This window comes from Lathyrus oleraceus, chromosome 4 (genome assembly GCF_024323335.1).
Source record: "Lathyrus oleraceus cultivar Zhongwan6 chromosome 4, CAAS_Psat_ZW6_1.0, whole genome shotgun sequence".
Classification (NCBI taxonomy): Eukaryota; Viridiplantae; Streptophyta; class Magnoliopsida; order Fabales; family Fabaceae; genus Lathyrus; species Lathyrus oleraceus.
Genome location: NC_066582.1, coordinates 473,136,065 through 473,156,329, shown reverse-complemented (window position 1 = coordinate 473,156,329; position 20,265 = coordinate 473,136,065). Strand labels below are relative to the sequence as shown.

The 20,265-nt window shown below is 34.5% G+C and overlaps 1 protein-coding gene across 1 annotated transcript; it reads left to right on the top strand.

Moving 5' to 3' along the window:
* Window positions 1-446: 446 nt before the first annotated feature.
* On the top strand, window positions 447-19,727 carry LOC127076239 (nuclear pore complex protein NUP107). The gene is made up of 24 exons (XM_051017833.1): window positions 447-656; window positions 1,098-1,456; window positions 1,841-1,910; window positions 3,223-3,338; window positions 3,834-3,865; window positions 3,954-4,079; window positions 8,119-8,277; window positions 8,911-9,003; window positions 9,085-9,252; window positions 9,417-9,512; window positions 9,820-10,055; window positions 10,135-10,192; window positions 10,543-10,631; window positions 11,680-11,811; window positions 12,045-12,167; window positions 14,793-14,891; window positions 14,992-15,180; window positions 15,562-15,736; window positions 15,831-15,987; window positions 16,149-16,348; window positions 17,099-17,240; window positions 18,535-18,695; window positions 18,962-19,078; window positions 19,369-19,727. Exons 1-24 carry the CDS (start codon window positions 580-582, stop codon window positions 19,426-19,428), a joined length of 3,234 nt encoding a protein of 1,077 aa, XP_050873790.1. The 5' UTR covers window positions 447-579; the 3' UTR covers window positions 19,429-19,727.
* The last annotated feature ends 538 nt before the right edge of the window (window positions 19,728-20,265 follow it).

The window sequence follows — 20,265 nt, the reverse complement described above, 5'->3', positions numbered from 1 at the left end:
ATATCATGGTTTGCGTATGGTCTGAGAACTTGGCATTAAATACCTAATGTGTTATTCTGACTATAATTCTATTATCAAACTTATCTCAAAGTTTGTTAATGTCTGACATGATTATGCCATGATTCTTTTCCATATTAAATAACTTTCTTTTATGAAATGACGAGTTCAAATATGTCACACTTTTAGGGAGGATAATGTTTATGCTGATTATCTAACAAAATACGAGGTTAGTAATGATGCAGCGAACTAATCTTTTGCGGAACCTCTTATAAAAATCATCACTCTCATGGTAAGTGATGTTAGGAGAATTTTATTTTTTCCATAATTTATTGTTTTTTCTTTCTTTTCCTTTTTTCCACTTGTAAAAAAAAAACAATTGAAATAAAATTGTTAAAAAAAATAGAGAAACATAAAATGGCACATTCTTGAAAAAAATGAATTACAAAAATGCATTTTATTTAATGTTGGCGAGCAAGGGTTTAACCAAAGACATCAAAGTAAAACGCCAGTCTTCCCTTCCCGCCCTGAAAAATCAGTATCAGTGTGGGTTTTGGGTTTCTAGGGTGACCAAAACTCACAATGGACGAAGAAATGTCAATGGCTTCTCCTTTCTTCGACCCCCAAGACCTCAGTGCGCGAGAGTTCCGCAGATACGGGTAATCTTCTTCTTCTTCCTCTTAATTTCCATTTTTCTAACTCCAATTGAGTTTCCCAGTTTTCATTGAGCTAGGGTTTATGCATTTATAGCTGATGCTAGGTTTAAGTTTATCAATCACAAAAAAAAACCAGTGAGGTTAGGGTTGCAGAATTCACTAATTAATTGTTAGTGCCACTTCGACATTGAGTGAAGCTTAAGCTCATAATGCTTTTTTTTTTGTATTAGTCTTGTATGTGATGATATGAATGAGTTAGAGTTACTTCTTAATTTTGTAGCTCTGGAATTTTAACTCACTTAGATTTGTTGTTTTGCTGTACTTTACTTGAAGATTGTTTTGCATCATTTGAAATTCATTTTGAGCTAGAGAGCTCAATCGTCTTCTCCGATTGTATTTATTAAATTTATGTGGCAACATTCTGTTATGCAATTTTTTTTGCAGGAAGAGGCACTTAAATTCAGGTGATTCAGTTCAGCCAGATTACTCGGCTTCCAAGTTAAGTGAAAGTGGGCTGTTCTACGATGGGCAAAACATCCATAGTCCTACTAATGCTGCCCTTATACTTGAAAATATTAAACAGGAGGTTGAGAGCCTCGATGCTGATTATTTGGATGATAAGTCTCTGTATTCCTCTAAAAGGAGGTTGTCTGCTGATATTCCTGGTATCCCTGGCATGGACGATGGTTTTGATTCACTACGGTATTCGTTAAAGGTTTGCAAGCAAGAAGGCGACTCATTGGGAGATGATGCAGAAAATATATTTAATTTGTTTGCTTCTCTGTTTGATTCTTCTCTGACAGGTATCACAAGTATATTTATTTATGTACATGGTTTTTAGAAAGATATATGTTCTTTATCTTCTTTTTACTATTAAATTTGGATTAAAAAAATCATTTTAAGGTTGAAACTCCACATGGTACAAACTTGTATTGCTTTTGTTTGTTTGAAATTTGTTGGAATGTTGGAGGAGAGACATTCTTTCCCTGTTAGTAACAAAACTTTAATCTAACGAAGGTAAAAGAAAAATTATTCATCTCCATATTTACCGATCATTTAGTTGACCTTTCATTCCATAGCAATGACTTAAAATCATGGCTGTACCCTCAGTGCAAGTGCATTTTTGTTTCTTTCTCAAGAAAAAAGGAATATTGTGATTTTGATTTTAATGCAATTTTTTTCCGTAGGAATGATGCCTATTCCTGATCTGGTACTAAGATTTGAGAACGAGTGTCGAAACGTTTCGGAATCTATCAGGTTTGTTTGCTATTAGTCGGTGTAATCATATGTGTAGAAATTTTATCATTCAAACTTCATATATGCATGAGTAATTTTATTACCTCATGATTGACATAAAGGCTCTATATCTTGACATTTATGTCTGCCATCTCTGTGATTGAGAGACCTGTATTTGTCCTTTCTTTCATTTTAGACTGTTTTAGCTCTAGACTGCATTATTTGCGTAGGTATTAATTTATTGAGTAGCATGTTTATTGGAATTCTCGGGTGGATCTTCTGTTTAAGTTTTCTACACCGGGAAAATGAAGGAAAATGTGTGAGAAAATCAGAGAGTTTCTGTATGATCAGAGAAAGTAAAACTGAATTGAATCTCATAACTGAATATACTTAACAAGACTATTTATAGATATAGGAGACAGTTACAAATTGTTAAATACAGCGGCAATGAATAAGATTTTGCTATTACTTTCTGTACCATGCTTTAGACACGTCATCTTAGTCTCACTAACTCGCCAAATTGAATCGATGCTGACATACATTTAATAAGAAAATATATCTATTAAATCATACATCTCAGGGGATGAAGATAGTTGTACATTCATGAGTCGCATGCTTTTTCGTAAACGCTTTTAGTTATTTTTTTGTTTCTTATATTAAAAGCTCAGAATAAGCTATCTAGTACAAAGTTAACACTTTTCCCCTTAAAATTTGCATTTTAACTTGCTGAATCTTGCAAAAATATTATACCGTAACATGTAAAATCCATTTGTTACTACTGTTCTTGGTCAAAATAAAATTGTTAAGAAAATATATTTCTGTTTCCAAAATTGAGTTTAAAGTAGTGTATAGCTGAAGCCAATGAGCTAACAGCTCATCTGATGCTTACGTTGTATGGAGGTATATTATAGGTACATCGTTATTGCAGAGACATGGCAATTTTCCAAAAACTCGGGTACACACTATTGTTCAACACTGCTGCTGTTTTGTATCCATATTTGAAAAAATACGAGTGATATACAAAAGGATTGCGTGGTCATTGTTGTTAATATCTAGTGTAAAATCCTAGTTTACTGCAACTTAAAGAAGAAATTTTACTGTTATTATTAGCATAACTTTTGTTTGTTGTCTCGTGGCATGTCCATTTATCATGATTCCTTGTCCTCCTTCAATGCTTCTCTCATGTTCCTTAATTAGTTTTATATTAGGGGAAAATGAGGGTTATCCTAAACTCTTAAAGCTAAGCTGAAGGGTGGATAAAGTGAATATGTATAGTGTGTACTTGAATATTGCAAACTTTGATGGTGATATGATCTTGACCTTTCATCTATAGGTATGGCTTGAACATAAGGCATCGAGTTGTTGAGGACAAACTGATGAGGCAGAAGGCTCAGCTCCTGCTTGATGAGGCGGCAACTTGGTCTCTCTTGTGGTTCCTTTATGGGAAAGGAAATAAATCGCTATCCTTGGATGCTCTGTTTTTAAGCATTAATTATGTCTCCATCCTTGATTCTTCTATGTTGTCTGGCTTTTTATGTCTGTTTCCTTCAATTTACTGACCCATATCATACTCATTGACTAACTCAACACCACTGATGTTTTGGCTTAATGTTTTGATCGTCATGCTTTTTAATTCAAAGTGTATTGAAAATTTAACATGGTATTGAATGCTATCCTTATTTCAATCTTGAGATAGAGTTTGCATGTTGGTTGAATCGTTTAGTATTTACCACTAATTCACCACAGTTAAATAAATATCAATGTTTGCTCGGGAAGAAATCATTTCCCCCATATGCAAATGGAGCCATGGTTTGGAATAGAGTGCCTCTGTAGCTTATGTCCATAATTCAATTCTACTATTTCTTTGGATTACTCTGGATTCTCTTATGCTGATACTTTCAAATTTTTTTGTCTAAAACCTTGTTTTTTTTTGTTTTTTTTCAGTGACGGAAGAGCTTTCTAAAGAGCAAATACTGGTAATGTTTGTGTGATACACTTAATGTGACCAGATAATCTCTGCCTATCCATGGAGTAGACTTATTGAAATCTATTCACCTCTCACAGGTGACAGGAACATCACATGTAGTGGCCTGTGAGTTTGTTGCAGAGGATCACACAGCTCAGTTGTGCCTTAGGATGGTTCAGTGGTTGGAAGGTTTAGCTTCTAAAGCACTTGACTTGGAAGCAAAGGTATTATTTTCCTATCTTTACTGCATGGAAAGTTTATCTGTTCACAAGTAGCATATTATTATCATTTTTTTTAGAATGATGCAAAGGTATTATCATTTTTTTTAGAATGATGCCATGAGTAAAATTGGAATTCGTATATCATGAGTTTAGGAATGTTACTTGCAAGATAGTGAGGCATGTCTTAAGTAACTCAACATCATAAAAGACATTGTAAAACAAAACAATAAAACATTATATAAAATCTCTAATTTTCTTCTCTAACTTCATCATAATCTTCTTCAAAGTTATTATCAAATGGGGCGTGTCCTTCATTCACTTCTCCAGAATCTTCAGAATTTCCAAATTTCTTCATTTTAGTAAAGAACAAAGAAAGAAGAGAAAATGAAGAAGAAAAGTCTATTTATTACGTGATAGAGAATAGAAATAGAGGGAGAAGAAGAAAAGTCTAGAGAATAGAAACATTAGGGGCCTGCATAATGAAAAAGGCTGAAATGTTTGGTTTATAAAAAATTAATTAGGGTGGTGATTAGTATTTAATAATAATTATTAGTATTTACCACACTTATTCTTCTTCCGAGCCATTTAAAGGGTCGGTAAAAAAGTATCCCAACAACAAATATTCAGATTTAAAAAAAAATGCAATTTCCGCAATACTGCCATGAGGTTAAACTTGTGGCGAACGCCATGGCGCTGCAACGCAGAATCTGCAACACCACAGCTTTTCCATGGCAGCATGTTGAATTTCCGCAACCGCAATCCGCAATGGCCTCAATTTGACAACACTGATCACCTTGAAGGTTGTATGTATGGTGCTGCTTCTGATAATTTTTAATAAAAGTTATTAAAGTTAGCAAGGAGGTACGTCCAGACTCCATGAGAGGTGAAAATATAAAATCAATAGTTAATAGGGAATGTGAGAGAAAAAAATGCTGTCAGGCTACCCAGTCACTTAGTATATTCAAAATGTCTTCTCCTGTTCTCCTTTGAGGGCGAATAACAACCTTGAAAATGCAAGCATTCATATTAATCAAATGCATTAAAGTTTTGTAAGTGAAAATGTTAGGATATAGGTTTAAAGGGAACTAGAGTAGTTAGGAGTATTAGAGCAATTAATTAGTTTTGGTTAGTTTGTTATCAAGTCTTTCAATAGCCCTCAAGTGGGTAGAGGGGGAGCATCTTCGAATTATTGAGTATTTGTTAAGTTTAGTAAATTAAGTAGTGATTCTATTGTGAAGGCGAAACCCTTGGAGGACTCGCTTTCCTATTTTCATAATACAGTTCTTCTTTCTATTCAATTTAATTTTTGGGTCCGTAACAAAAAAACATATGATACTATAAAAATTAACTCCTCAGTATTTGTAAAGAAATAAAAGTGTGTAAACACTAAAGACTATACTATTGAGGTTATTATTATGCCATTGTTCTATAATGCCATTATTCTTAGTTAAATTATACTTCAAAAATTCAGGTGCAATGTCAACATTAAATACAGGATAAAATTAGTTATCTTTTGGCTTTGATTAGGTATACAATATATATGTGAGGGCAATGACAAGCATGAGAGGGGAAGGTGACACTACAAAGGGTTTTACCTATAACTATCGGTTTGCACAACGGCTCAACTTTGAGATGTTCCCATTTTTATCTATTTCTAGACGTGCTTATTACAGAAAATATGCATATCTAATAGATTGCGCCGCAATTCAAGGTTTTTTTTGTGCGCCAATGATGCAGTCATACTTGAATTAGTTGGTAAAAGAAATAAATAGGAAGTTAGAGATATGAAGACAAATCTAGGCATCCCACAACTTTCTTTCAAGTAGAAGTAAAGAACATATGGAATGCAAGTTTTGAAAAGGTGCAAAAATATAACTCAAAGATAAAAACTGGAGTATACTGTATCCTAACTCTCAGGGTTTAAATATCTTTAGTCCATTTTATGAAATGACAAGGCGATAGGAGAAGTCATTAAAAGGGATGAAATGGAGGAATATTTTGGGTGTCATTTGTGATTGAAATATATACTAAACGAGTGGTTTACCACATAGCTATAAGATCTGCAATTATTGGGTAGAATTGAATGTTGTATGTCAAAGAGTAGGGATGTGCACGGATCTCGTCGGAGGTATATTGGGAGGCAGGTGAAATTGAAGGCCTTGTCAAAGTGATGGAAGTTGAATGGCGTTGACAATGATCTTGGCTTTGAAGTTGATCTTAGTTGAGCAATGAAGTAGCTGTGAAAATAGGCATAATGAAGCCATCGACAATTAGAAAATTAGGTTAACCAATTAGAAAAGCGTCTGTGAATGGCGTTGCATAACTTTTTTCTAATTCAAGAATACTAATGTTTTCATATTCTCTATAGACCTGTTGAAGCATGGTAGACCAAATGGAGGATAATTAAATGACTCGGAGAGATTAAGACTAATTAAAGATATGAAGTTGACTTATATAGGCATGGTCTATGAAAAAGTTGATCTTAGTTGTGCAATGAAGTAGCTGTGAAAATAGACATAATGAAGCCATTGACAATTAGAAATTTAGGTTAACCAATTAGAAAAGCGGCTGTAAATGGCGTTGCATAGATTTTGTCTCATTCAAGAATACTAATGTTTTCATGTTCTCTATAGACTTGTTGAAGCATGGTAGACCAAATGGAGGATAGTTAAATGGTTTGGGGAGAGTGAGGCTAATTAAAGATATGAAGTTGACTTATATAAGCATGGTCTATGAAAAAGTATTAAAACTTAAATTGGACTCATTACTCATATTTGCTTTGCCACCAAGGGGAAAATGCATTGTTGTCATTGTAGAGACAAACCACATACTCACCCAAAATCTTAAGGTGATTGGTGTGTGAGTTCTCCCACTTATAAATGTTCAAGTCTCCACATTTCCAATCAATGTGGGACTTCTCCACAGTTCTCACACTTGTTATTTTCATCAAAAATGATGGAGAAATAGAAGGAGTAAACCATCTAATTCAAGCGGTGTGGCTGAAATGGAAGAGGGCTTCAGGGATTTTATGTGACACAAAGGTACCATTCAAGTTGAAGGAAATTTTTTATTGAACTGTGGTAAGATCTGCGATGTTGTACGATACAAAATGTTGGGCGGTTAAGAATCAACACGAGAATAAGGTAAGTGTAGCAGTGATGAGGATGTTGCGTTAGATGTGTCATGTGTGGTAAGACTAGACATGATAAGATTAAAATTGACAAAGAAAAGATGGTGGAAAATAGACGTGGGTGGTTTGGGCATGTAGAGAGAAGAACAGTAGATTCTGTGGTAAAAAGAGTGTTAAGAAGAGTGTGTTTATCATATTTCTTAAGTCTAAAGTTCAAATTTAAGATGATTCTAAACTTTTCCTACATTTGTTGTTGGGCTTGCTGCATCTGCTTTGTCGAAGCTTCAGGCGCAAAGCCCTAGGTGTGAGAGGGTGTTTTGGTAATCCTTCTTAATTGCAGTCTGCTCCTAACAACCTTAATTCTGGAAACTTTGGGATGCCTACATTGTAGCCATCAGTACCTTCATTGTGTTCGGTGTGAGGGCGTGTGTTTGGTACCACACTGCCTAGAAATATGACATAAATAGGGCCTATAATTTTATATGGAGCTGATATTCCTCATCTTACAAGCCAAAACAGTTTTGTGGGTGTTGAGTTAAACCTAAAACTCTACTTTTAGACACTGCAAAAGTTAGTGCCTGTTTGGGGTGCATTTTTATGTATGGTAGAGTCCTTATTTTATAAGCCAAATCGGTTTTTGGGGGTTGTGTTTAAGTCTAAAGCCCAAATATTTGAACACTGCCCAGGTTAGTGCTTGTAGTTGTTTGGAGTATGTATATAAATACTAGCTTGGAGCATCAACAGGTCACAATTTTGGTCGTTGTGAAAATAATTAAAGGGAAAGGGTGAATATGTTCTCGAGTAAAACCTGTTCCATCCCCATGTCATGTCTTTTATTGTTTTCCTGGTCTGTGAACGTATTTTTGTTTGATTGAACATTAACTAATTCGGCTTTCCTTTACATTTATGCAGGTGCGTGGATCTCATGTTGGTAGTTATCTCCCCAGCAGTGGTGTTTGGCATCATACTCAACGTTACCTGCAAAAAGCAACTTCCGACCAGAACGTTGTTCATCACCTGGACTTTGATGCTCCGACTCGCGAAAATGCAAATGTTTTGCCCGATGATAAAGTATTGTGTTGCAATTCTTTTACAGCTTTTACTTGGGTCTATCAATAAAGCTTTATAATGGATATGCTAGTCTATATTACTTATGTATTTAGCTGTATAGTTGTTAGATTTTAATCTAAATGTTAAATGTATTTAGTCTATAAAATCACGATTTTTCAAGCTTATTCCTTACATAATTTTATTTAATTTGAGTCTCTATTTTGAAAACTTTATACAAAAGAAGATTTCTTTTAGTCTACTAGAGACTAAAAAGAAGTCCTTATAAAAGCAAAGCAGAAACTAAACTTGAATAAAATTTATGTAGAGACTAGACTTTAAATGTGTTTATTTTCTAAGGATTAAATATATATTTGTCAGGAATCGAAACAAGTATACTTAAAACCTTCAAAGTTGCATAAGATGTCAAATAGTTTGTTATTGAAATTTAATGGCTCAACTATGCTCATGGTAGATGGTTCTGTAACCCATCAATGTTTAAGGGTAGATGATAGGTTTGAAGAGCCCGCACTTGCTATTGGATGTGGTTTTCTGTTATAATTTTTGATGATCAAATAGATGAACGAGTCTATCTGTCTATGGATACTGTTACTATAAAATCTTGAATGTCATTGATGTTTATTGTACCGGGTTCAGAAACAAGATGAATCTCTTCTAGAGGATGTATGGACTCTTTTAAGGGCTGGAAGGCTAGAAGAGGCGTGCGGACTTTGCCAGTCTGCTGGACAGGTGAGCATAACTTCGATATGATAAATTTATGGACTTCATAGTCCATAGTTCAATGATTAATATCTTAATATTTTCTTGTAGCCATGGAGAGCTTCCTCTTTGTGTCCTTTTGAAGGTTTGAGCCTGTTTCCTTCTGCTGAAGCTCTGGTGAAGAATGGCAAAAGTAGGACTTTGCAAGCTGTTGAATTTGAAAGTGGCATTGGTCATCAGTGGCATCTTTGGAAATGGGCTTCTTATTGCGCATCAGAGGTAGTGGCATGTTACACTGATCAAACAATGCTTTTCTTGTTCGTTTCATGTTTGTGCTGTTAACTTCTTTATTAACTAATACCCTCCTCCAGGTTTTCCGTGCTTCAAAATTATTGTTTTTATTTATAAAAATTAATAACTTCAATTGGTCCTTTATTTTGCAGAAAATAGCAGAGCTAGGCGGGAAATATGAAGCAGCTGTTTATGCAGCCCAATGCAGCAACCTCAAACGGATGCTTCCACTCTGCACAGACTGGGAGGTATGCTTTTTTCTTATATTTATTTACTGCAAAAGTTTTCATTCATTCATGCAATAATCCTTAAGAAAATACCTTCAAGATTCATACTTATATTTTGTGTCTGACTGGCAAGCTTTGGAACAGATAGATAGTTAAACTAAGTGAAAAGGATTTGTCTTTATGGTAGAGGTTGTTATGCTTCATTCGTATTCTAATTTCTATAACTCCTTCATAATGTCTGTAAATCTCGTATCCTTTTTATCATCCTACATTCCTTGTTGGAAGGGAACATGAACTTGATTTACAATACAGCATCTAACATTTGCAGTCAGCATGCTGGGCAATGGCGAAGTCTTGGCTAGATGTGCAGGTAGACTTGGAAGTCACTCGTTCACTGCCTGGAGGAGTTGATCAACATAGAACTCTTGGAGATGAAATTGACCGAAGTCCTGGACAAGTTGATGCTTCTTTTGATCCTTCAAATGGACCTGAAAATTGGCCAATTCAGGTTTTGAATCAACAACCACGACAACTTTCATCTCTTCTGCAAAAACTTCATTCGGGGTAGCTGCACAATTCTTATCACGTTTATAGCCTTTGTGTTGTTGCTGTCTATTACATATCTGTTTTGTTTCTATTTTAGGGAAATGATCCATGAAACTGTTATGCGGCAATGCAAGGAGCAACAGCGACAACTCCAGGTATTTCTGTCGGAAAAAAATTCATTAGTTTCTTATCATCATATTTTGAAGTAGTTTTTCATATTCCGACATTTAAGAGCACTTTATATTAAGGAAAAATAAATAAGGAATGAGTAGTGGGGTCTTTCAATTCCAAATATGATGTAAACGTGCCACAGTTCATGGTATGACAGAGCCCTTTACTCAATTGACGTGATCTTTAGCTATTCTGTTTGCAATTTTTTATGTATAAAAAGAAAATAAACGACACAACTACTTTGGGTACAGAGAAGAAAAATCATTTTCCTTACTGTCTTTATCCTTCTATATTATATATGTTACTGATGTTCTAAGTTGTATGTTGCCTGTAGATGACCTTAATGCTAGGGGACATACCACGTGTACTAGACCTTATATGGTCATGGATAGCACCTTTGGAAGACGATCAGAATGTATTTAGGTAAGTTTTTGTTCTAGTTCTCTTTCCCGGGTTCAAAATTCCGTGTCTTCTGATGGACATGTAAAAGTCTTTGGTTGTAACAAGTTTTTGAAGTTCATACCAATAACTTTTCAAATGTGGTCTCACAAGGCCACATTTAGATACAAACATGACAGCATTTTAAAAATAAATTAGCCTTTCTGTACTTTAGATAAGTTTCGTCTGTAGTTATTTTTTGACTATTATTTCTATTATAGTATTAACATGTTGGATTACTTTGAATTGAACTATAATGGCATAATGGATGTATATCATCATTTAAGTATGAATCGATTTGCTTGAGTAAAACCCCAGTTTCAATATAGCTTACAATTATCAAGTGTCAAATGATATTAGTTTACATCCCGATGCTTTAATTTACTTCCCAGATCCTTTCAATTTGTGAAATTCTTCTATGGTAAAGTCACAACTTGCATTACATGATAATACTGTATCAAGAAATTTAATCTAGATTATGATCTGCGCAAAACACGTAGAACATGAGTATATTTTGATCCATGTATCCGACACCACTTAGTGAGATAAAACTTGTTTGTTGTTGTTATTATAATAAATATGCTCATGTTCTGTGTTTTGGCCTGGTCAAACAACACCATAATGTTCTCTCATATTGTATATTTATTGATAGAAAAAAAAATTATCGAAGAGGAAGGGGAGTTCTCAAAAGGGGATTTCATAATTAAAAAACGAAGGGTCTGATGGAAATATTTCTAGTTGGGTTATGAGATAAGGTTTTGTAAAGGTGTGCTGTTTTTGCAGATGTTGAGTGCTTTTAGTTGGAGTATGAGATGAATCATTTACCCGCCTTTCCTTCGGGCCAGAGCTTACTATTACTAGGATTTGCTTTTCTTGTTAGCTTTTACCAATGGATTGGAGGATTTGTTGTACTGTTGTGCTATTGTACTGTTGTGCAATTGCTATTAAAACTATACCTGGTTTTGAGTTTCCTTTCAGAAGGCCTTCCAGTTGATGGCAATCAGTTGACCACATTTTTGTGTGCCTCTCACAGGCCTCACGGAGATCCTCAGATGATCCGATTTGGTGCACATCTAGTCCTTGTGCTTAGATATTTACTCGGCGATGAAATGAAGGGTGCTTTCAAGGACAAGATTCAGAGTGTTGGTGACCATATTTTACACCTGTAAGTAATTTTATATGAAGTTCCTCACTTTACTTCTCTTGAATAATAATAATATTATTCAGAAGGAAAACTTGAGAATATTAAAGATGGCCGCTCTGTCCTTGATGGTTTCCTAATACTTCTGTATTATTGCACTACTTTCTAGTATGTGTTGGACCTGAAAAACTGTGTAATGTATTAAATGAAATGAAATTTTGCTTCTCTACTGTGATTGATTGAATTGGAAAAATTAGGTATGCCCAATTTCTGTTTTCAAAGGAGCATGAGGAGTTGGTGGGCATATATGCTTCTCAGCTTGCACGTCACCGTTGCATAGACCTCTTTGTTCATATGATGGAACTTAGGCTGCACAGCAGGTATAATCAATTCTCTCCTTCTGTCTACCCTTTAATAATGCAATAATTACATGATTCTCTCTGATGATGTATCTAATTACACTTTTATTGATGTTACTGTAACATGTATTTGTTGTATGATGGGTCTCTAATCATGGTCTGCAACAATAGGTAGAAAAGAAACAAGGGTATGTTGGAAAATAGAATGTAGGAATCCGCCATGCATGTTTTTAACACTTATTTGGCTGGTTAAATAAATAGGGAGGAAAGAAGCAAGAGATAAATAAATTGGAAAGAAGAGTAAATGAAGAGAAGGTAGGTGGAAAACATGTATTGTTTGGATGGATAGAAATGAGAAAAGAGAGGAATAGGTAAAAAAAGCTATTTGCTTTGATGAGTGGTAAGTTAAAAGAAGTTGAGAAGCATGCTTGCCCTTGGACAGACTTGGTAGCTTGGCATTCCTAACTGATTAGAACCGGTATGTAATCAATAGTCAATACACACACATTAAATAAATTGGTTAATGTATGCTGCTAATCGGTTAATTGGTGTGTATTTGATTAAGTTTTAATGTAACCAATTGATATTGAGTTTATTGTTATAAAATACCTTGTTAACTCAACCAAAATACTATGGTAATCGATTAATCGAGGGGCTGGTATGTCGAAAGCACACGTGCTTCCAGCACCTGTACAAAAATCTTGCTTGTGTAGGATAATTTTTTCAGTAAACCTTGCCCAAGAATCCCTTTCCGGTCGCTTTTTGTACACAATTTAGACCAGAGAGATCCAACATTTTTTTCTTTAATTTATTTTCTCTTCATTCTTCCCAAAACCTATCTTTTCAAAGAATCCGTAACAGAATGGACATATGTGGGAGCAAGAGATTGGAGATGTGGTTGCTGGATTAATGCAAGGGGTGTGAATATGAATTGAAAAGGGGTGTAGTGCGTACAAAATCCTTCAGGTTGATTTTGTTGTGGCTCTTGCCACAGGGAAGAGAAGGTTCCTTTATCTGAGACTGTCTGCACGGTTTCTGTATTTTCCTGCTGTAATCCTTGCACTGTTCTTTGAATTCTTCAAAGATTTATTTGGTTCCGATCCTGTCATTGTATGTTTGGTAATTCTCTCAGGAGAGCTACTTTGGCTGTTTTTTAGGAAGTAAGATTATATCCTGTCTGAGGATCATGTAACATGCAATATAACATTCAAGTTAACAACTGAACTGACTCTACTTGCTCCGAGGATAAGTCATTTTATCCATGAAGAATCAACATATATTTATTACATTTTAACATTCTTAGATGAAAAGTTCATTATGAGGGAATCAAAGCTCTACTATTGAGAGCCAGATTCTTCTAAAGCCAAAAATAAAAGCAGCAAGCGACAAAGACTTAAAGAGCATCCAGTCCCTTTGTATTAAATGAAACAACTTAAATAAGGCCATGATTTGAATCCCACCCAGGGATAAGAAAGCAAGTGTGCACCATAGACGAGGTTAATAAAAAGTACTACTGCTGAGGGAATAATCATATTATGGCATTTCACATTTGAGTGAGCATTATCAGAATCGTTTGAGTTTATAATTCTTTGTATCAAATTTGAGTGAACTTTGTTCTGATTTTTTGTTTTGTATAAACTGCAATAAACTCTGTTACACTTGAGTTTGAAGGTGATTAATGAGTGTGCAATATATTGGTTCAATTTTTTCTGAAAAGTTCCAAAATCCAACAGCTGAATGAAAGGGTGTTTTATTGCACTAATCACAAAACATTAACCGCATATTTGCAGCACTAGACTCCAGATATGCATATAACATTCCAATGTGAACGCATTTGCAAAGGACACAAATGATGCTGTGTTAAATCTTGACCCAATAGCTCCTAGCATTAATGAAGTCACAAACTAATAAGTACAAACAAAACCATCATTGCAAGTATGCAGCAAATGCATCAGGCGAGCAAGGTCAATGAACCCAACTCTGATGAGATAAACCTAGCTCTATCGTCGAACTGAATCCAGCTGCAACAAAAGGGGCCTAGTTCCATTGTACTTCACTCTTTTGTGATTTTAAATCTTGCGAGTTGTCAATTTGTCCATCAGTTTTAAACTTTTATGCCCTGTGTGCTGAGCTGTGAACCTATCTTGTGATTCGTTCATCAATAATAACTGGCTGGGTCAGGATATATTTATTATAATGTTGAATATTTACTATGCACATGACATTTAATTATGTTTATATACTTTATTGGTGTTTTAAAAATTATTTTCCTATAAATCAAACACACAAGTCTACGGAAATTCCATGAGTTTTCTTAGACTCTCAAGTTTGACAACCTTGATTTATATGTAACTCAGTTAATATAACAAAGATATAGCAGTTAATTCAAACAATTAGATAGTTATTTAGAGGGGATTAGTTCGATAAATTAATAAGAGGGCTGAGGATCGGGGGGTTCATTCAGGAATTATGTTTTTTTGAGAATTGGGGAAGATATAGGTTGTGAAAAAGGTAACTGTTTATAAAGGGATATCTTTGGAGGAGAAGTTTATCTTGTTTTTTCATTTACAATCAAACAATTTCTCTTTTCTCTTGTTCCATTGTGGTTTTGTAACTAACTCTTATGATGTTTGTTTAATTCAACAGTGTACGTGTCAAATACAAGATATTCCTTTCTGCTATGGAATATTTACCATTTTCTTCGATGGATGAATCTAAGGGTAGTTTCGAAGACATTATTGAGAGGTAACTCGACTTTATTTATAATATCGATGAAATTTTACTCAAAAAGATGTTCAGGTGCATATGAAGCTTTTGCCTTTCTTAATAAATTTATTTGGAACAGGGTTTTGTTGAGATCCCGAGAGGTCAAGAATGGCAAATATGATACTCTGACAGATGTTGCAGAACAGCACAGACTGCAGAGTCTTGAAAAGGCTAAAGTCATCCAGTGGCTTTGTTTCACACCACCATCAACAATTACTAATGTCAAAGATGTTAGTAAAAACCTTCTTCTTCGAGCATTGGTACATAGGTAAGTAGTGCATCAAATTGAATTCTCTAATAAACTGTGCTTGTGAAGGTGAAACAATTGAAAGAAGTGAAACTTGGGAGTGTTTGCCATTTCTCCATCTAATTTTTTCACATTTTGTGTGTTGAGTGCCTATTCTCATTTGTAGTTGGCTTTTGATCCCAACCAGTGGGGAAAAAAGACACTTGTTGTGTTGTTACATTTTAAAATATGGATATTTGAATTTTGAAGTATTAAACAAGAACCTGATCATTTCAGTCCTCCTGTTGGCTGTTAGTGCACATGTTTTTAACTTACCGGAAAATATAATGCATTCCTGCAATTTTGCCATTCTAGTTTAATATTCCCCTCATTCTGAATTTTAACCTTTTTTCTCTTCCATAGCAATGTACTCTTCAGGGAGTTTGCGTTGATTTCTATGTGGAGAATACCTGCTATGCCAATAGGTGCCCACACAGCTCTTGGTTTTCTTGCTGAGCCCTTGAAACAACTTGCTGAAACTCTTGAGACCTCCGAGGATCAAAATGTTTTTGAGGATCTGAGGGAGTTCGAAGAATGGGTATGCTGACTTACATCTGCCTAATTTAGTTATTAAAATTCAATCGCGTCTTTTCTTGATTGACTATAGTTCTTAGCTCACTTTTCATTTCTAGCGTGAGTATTACTCTTGTGATGCAACCTACCGCAATTGGCTTAAAACTGAATTAGAGAATGCAGAAGTTCCTGTCTCTGAATTGTCACTAGAGGAAAAGGAAAGGGCTATTTCAGCAGCCAAAGAAACACTAACTGCGTCTCTTTCACTGCTAGAAAGTAAGTTAAGTTTGCAACCTTGCGCATAACCCATGATGTGAGGAAAATGTCCAAAAACTTTAGCAACACATCAATCATGAAACTTCTAGTTTGCCGTGTTTTTGAAAATGAGTTAGTTAACATATTAGCCCCTTACTTATTTGTGATTCTCTTTTATATAGGAAGTGAAACACCTTGGCTGGCTTCTATTGATAATATGTATGAATCTGCCGAACCTGTTTTCCTTGAACTTCATGCAACGGCAATGCTCTGCCTGCCATCTGGAGATTGTTTGTGCCCAGATGCCACTGTATGCACCACACTGACAAGTGCCCTCTACTCTTCTGTTGGTGATGAGGTTGTCTTAAATAGACAACTATTGGTATGTTTAATCAATCATTGAAAGCTTAAGCCTGCAAATAACATTTTAATGGTGATTGTCTTAAATTGACAGCTTATTGCATGGTAAACCTTAGCTAGATGGGGAGGGTGTGCTAGAATTCAAGAAAATGATTCATAATATCATTATTGTATCTTTATTTAGTATTTTAGATGAGATCTGAAAAAGTCCCAAAATTAAGAGAATAGGAGAGGGTTACTGATAGAAAAAGAGATGTATTACAGAGATATTGCTCTAAAAAGAGATAAATCTCTCTTTGTCCAACCTTTACTGTTTGAAAATGAAAAAGTGATTGTAGGAAAAGTAGGGTAATGCTGTGATGTTTTATTCATCAGTCAAGGACTTCTTACATAGAGAGATTGTAATAAATTAAATAGATTTTCAACGAGAATTTTAGGAAACAAATAACAGGAAAATAGTGTAATATAGTGTAATGATAATTTGTAAAGACCCACAAGGGGCGACAGGATGATATCGCCCGCGTCCCGGACACGCCGCCCACGACCCATATTACTTGCCTAGAGTGACAGAAGTGGGAGGTGATGTGTCTTGGTCATAAGTGGTGCAGATTTGATTGTAATCACTTGGTTATAAATAACAGGGGTGGAAGTAATTTCTTTCAAGCAATTCGAATAAAGTCTAATACTTTTTGGCAAGCTTACTCTTAGTATGTTATTCTCTTGCAAAATTAATTGTTATCTTCTACTATGCTTACAGTCTAATACTTTACAGGTGAAAGTCTCTATATCTTCAAGGGACAATTATTGCATTGATATTGTTCTTCGTTGCTCAGCAATAGATGGTGATGGACTTGGACCACATGATTTCAATGACGGTGGTATTCTTAGCACCATCATGGCTGCTGGTTTTAAAGGTAACTGTTACAATATTACAAGATATTTTGTAAATATTCTAACAATATTATAAAATATCTGTAACAATAGTATTAAACTACATATAGCAATATGAGCTTCTCAGTTTAGTCCATAGAAGTTATTTCGCAACAATGTGCATCATTTAGGTCTTTTCTTTCCTTGGACCAAATTTCGGTGGCTAGCTTTGGCAGTTTGGTTTAATTTTTAAGACTATGCAATCTTTCTCCTATTTGGTGAATTTCTTGATGCATAAAACATTTTTATGGAGGTTTCTATGTCCGGTCAGGTGATCTACAATAAGATCAGGTGGTTGTTTTCTATTTTATGTAAAGCTCCATATTTTAAGAGAGTTGCCCAAATAAGATATGATGTGGGAAAAATGATTAAGAGATGAATATCAGTCAAAATCTGAAGCATGTTTTTTCAACTTTTTTTCTTCAACTATGTGCATCTAGGAAAATATTAAGCGATTGGCATCTATTTAATTTAAAGTATCATTTTGAGAGAGTTTCCCAAATAGAAGCGCAGAAAAAAGCTTATGCGAGGAATACTGCCAATCTGGAGCATGTTCTTTTCATGTTTCAGTTGTAGTGCATCCTATTAATTTCTGTAGAAGGTGTGCTTATTTCCGTGCTTTACATGTTTCTTCCCTAAGGTTTTGTTTGGGAGTTTGGAGAGGAAGGGAGGGAGGGAGGGGATTTGAAAAACAGAAGGAAGAATTGAGGAAAAAGATAGAAGGATTTAGATGGAGATGATTTTGGAGGATTTAATTTTATTCAAAAACCAAAATCCCCCTAATTTGGGGGAACTAAAAAATTGTATTGGAGGGTTTATTTGGAGGGTTTAGACAAATTGTTTAAATATAATTTTTGTTGTTATAGTATTTAAAAAATTAAAAATATGTTAATGACAAGTACTATTTTATTATTCTATACAAAATCTATTTTTTCAAAAAATGTTAAAAGATTTCTCTATATTAAATTTTTTTTTTCCGAAGTCAAGCCCTCCCCTCCCCTTCGAACTCCCAAACAGAGTCTAAAGAACTGTTGCATGAAGGGGATGCATAAGAAAAGTAAAATAGTTCTAGTTCTCAACACTAAACCTTTTTGGCTTGAGAGAACTTTTAGGTGGGGACAAATATTTTCTGATTTGAAAATTATTGGTGTAAGATGATTATTATATTTTGTTTCTTCCATTAAAGGATATGTTATACAGTTTTGAGCATGTTACTACGAGAAACCTGTATGAAAAATGAGTAAAAGATCTAACAAGTTTGTTTACTTCATATTGTAGGTGAGCTTCCTCGATTTCAGGCTGGAGTTACAATGGAAATATCCCGATTGGATGCTTGGTATTCTGACAAAGATGGCATCTTAGAGTTCCCTGCAACATACATCGTGAAAGGACTATGTCGCAGGTGCTGTCTCCCAGAAGTCATTCTTCGTTGCATGCAAGTAAGTCAAAAGATGGCATTAACATATATTTATCTTTGTGGGCAAACTTACTATAAGGAATTTTTGATGAAAAAAATAAAATTTAAGGTCATCTAACCTCAGGAATAGTTGGTTAATCAGATTTTACTCATTAACCACTCTGGACATCATTGATTAGTTGAGTGGTTAATGGTTTCTAAATTGAATGTGTAATAAGAAATTTAGAGTAGAAAATATTCCCTTTTTTAAAGCTCACTCATTTATTGTCAAATTTGTCTCATCTACAGGTTTATGCTTCTCTCATGGGATCAGGAGTCCTGCCAGATTCCCACGATAATTTGATTGAGCTCGTTGGCAGTCCTGAAACTCGCTTTCTTGACTTGTTCAGTCAGCAACAATTACAGGCAAGATACTATTTCTTCTCAAAGAAATCTTAACTTTGAGATAGATAAATTTTTCAATAAAAAATGTATTTTCATTGTGTTTCCTTAGTAAGTTCTAAAACATAATTTCTATATTATTGAATGAGACAGTATTATAGAAACGCTAACGAACGAACCCATTTTCTTATGATTTTATTATCACAAGGTGCAGTTCTTTTTAGGATAATACTACCATAACACTTAGTTATCTCTCACATGCATGCACTTTTGTCAAGTTGGGCCTGACTAGATGATTGCCATTTTACTTGTAGGAGTTTTTATTGATGGAGAGGGAATTCTCAATCTGCAAAATGGAGCATTCACAGGAATGATTATTGCCCATTGAGGAGAGCTTGACACCTTGCAATATTTAGAGCTACAATTTTGAAAAGGATATAATGCTTTTATAAAACGCTTGTATTTTGTATATAATGTCTTATTTAAATCATAATTTTATTTTTCTACTTATTGTCAATGTGTCGTTGAATATTTTTCTTTTCTTGCATATATCGAGAGCTCATATATATTAGACAATTCTATAATGCACGAATATCATTGATTGTTTTCAGATGTATATGCTTGAGTTTTGTTAATTCTTATATTCCAAAAAAGTTGTCGGTGGTTTTTAGTCCTCTTGTAATTGTATTTACAACTTTTTCTTATAAATAGAAAGAGAGATAGTAACTTTTAATCTATTTTAAGAGACAAAAGGCTGAGTGTAATTAATACCTTGATGTCGATTATAGCCTTGAATTATTAGTCTAACTTTCTTTATTACCACTTCTATTTTTTCACATCGTTTTTTTCTTAATATTCATTTGATTTCAATGATGTTCTCTTTAAGAGGAATGAGATCTCACATTTTTTTTTGAAATTAAATTAGTTCTTACATGACAAATATCCAACCATCACTTAGAACATCATGGGTAAATAAGAGATGACAATATCATATGAAATTGAAATTATTTCTGATGGTTTAGTTTTAATTGGATCATCCTTGCTCCCCAAGCAAGCTAAGCTCTTTTGGATGTGAAGATTTATATTTTCATCGATGACTAAGGTCAAAGCCACTATCATTATTTGATTCTTCAAGAGGTTTCTTATCCAAAGCCTTCTTTTTTATCATAACCTTGTTCAGACTCTTCTATCAGAGCCTTGTTCACTGGACT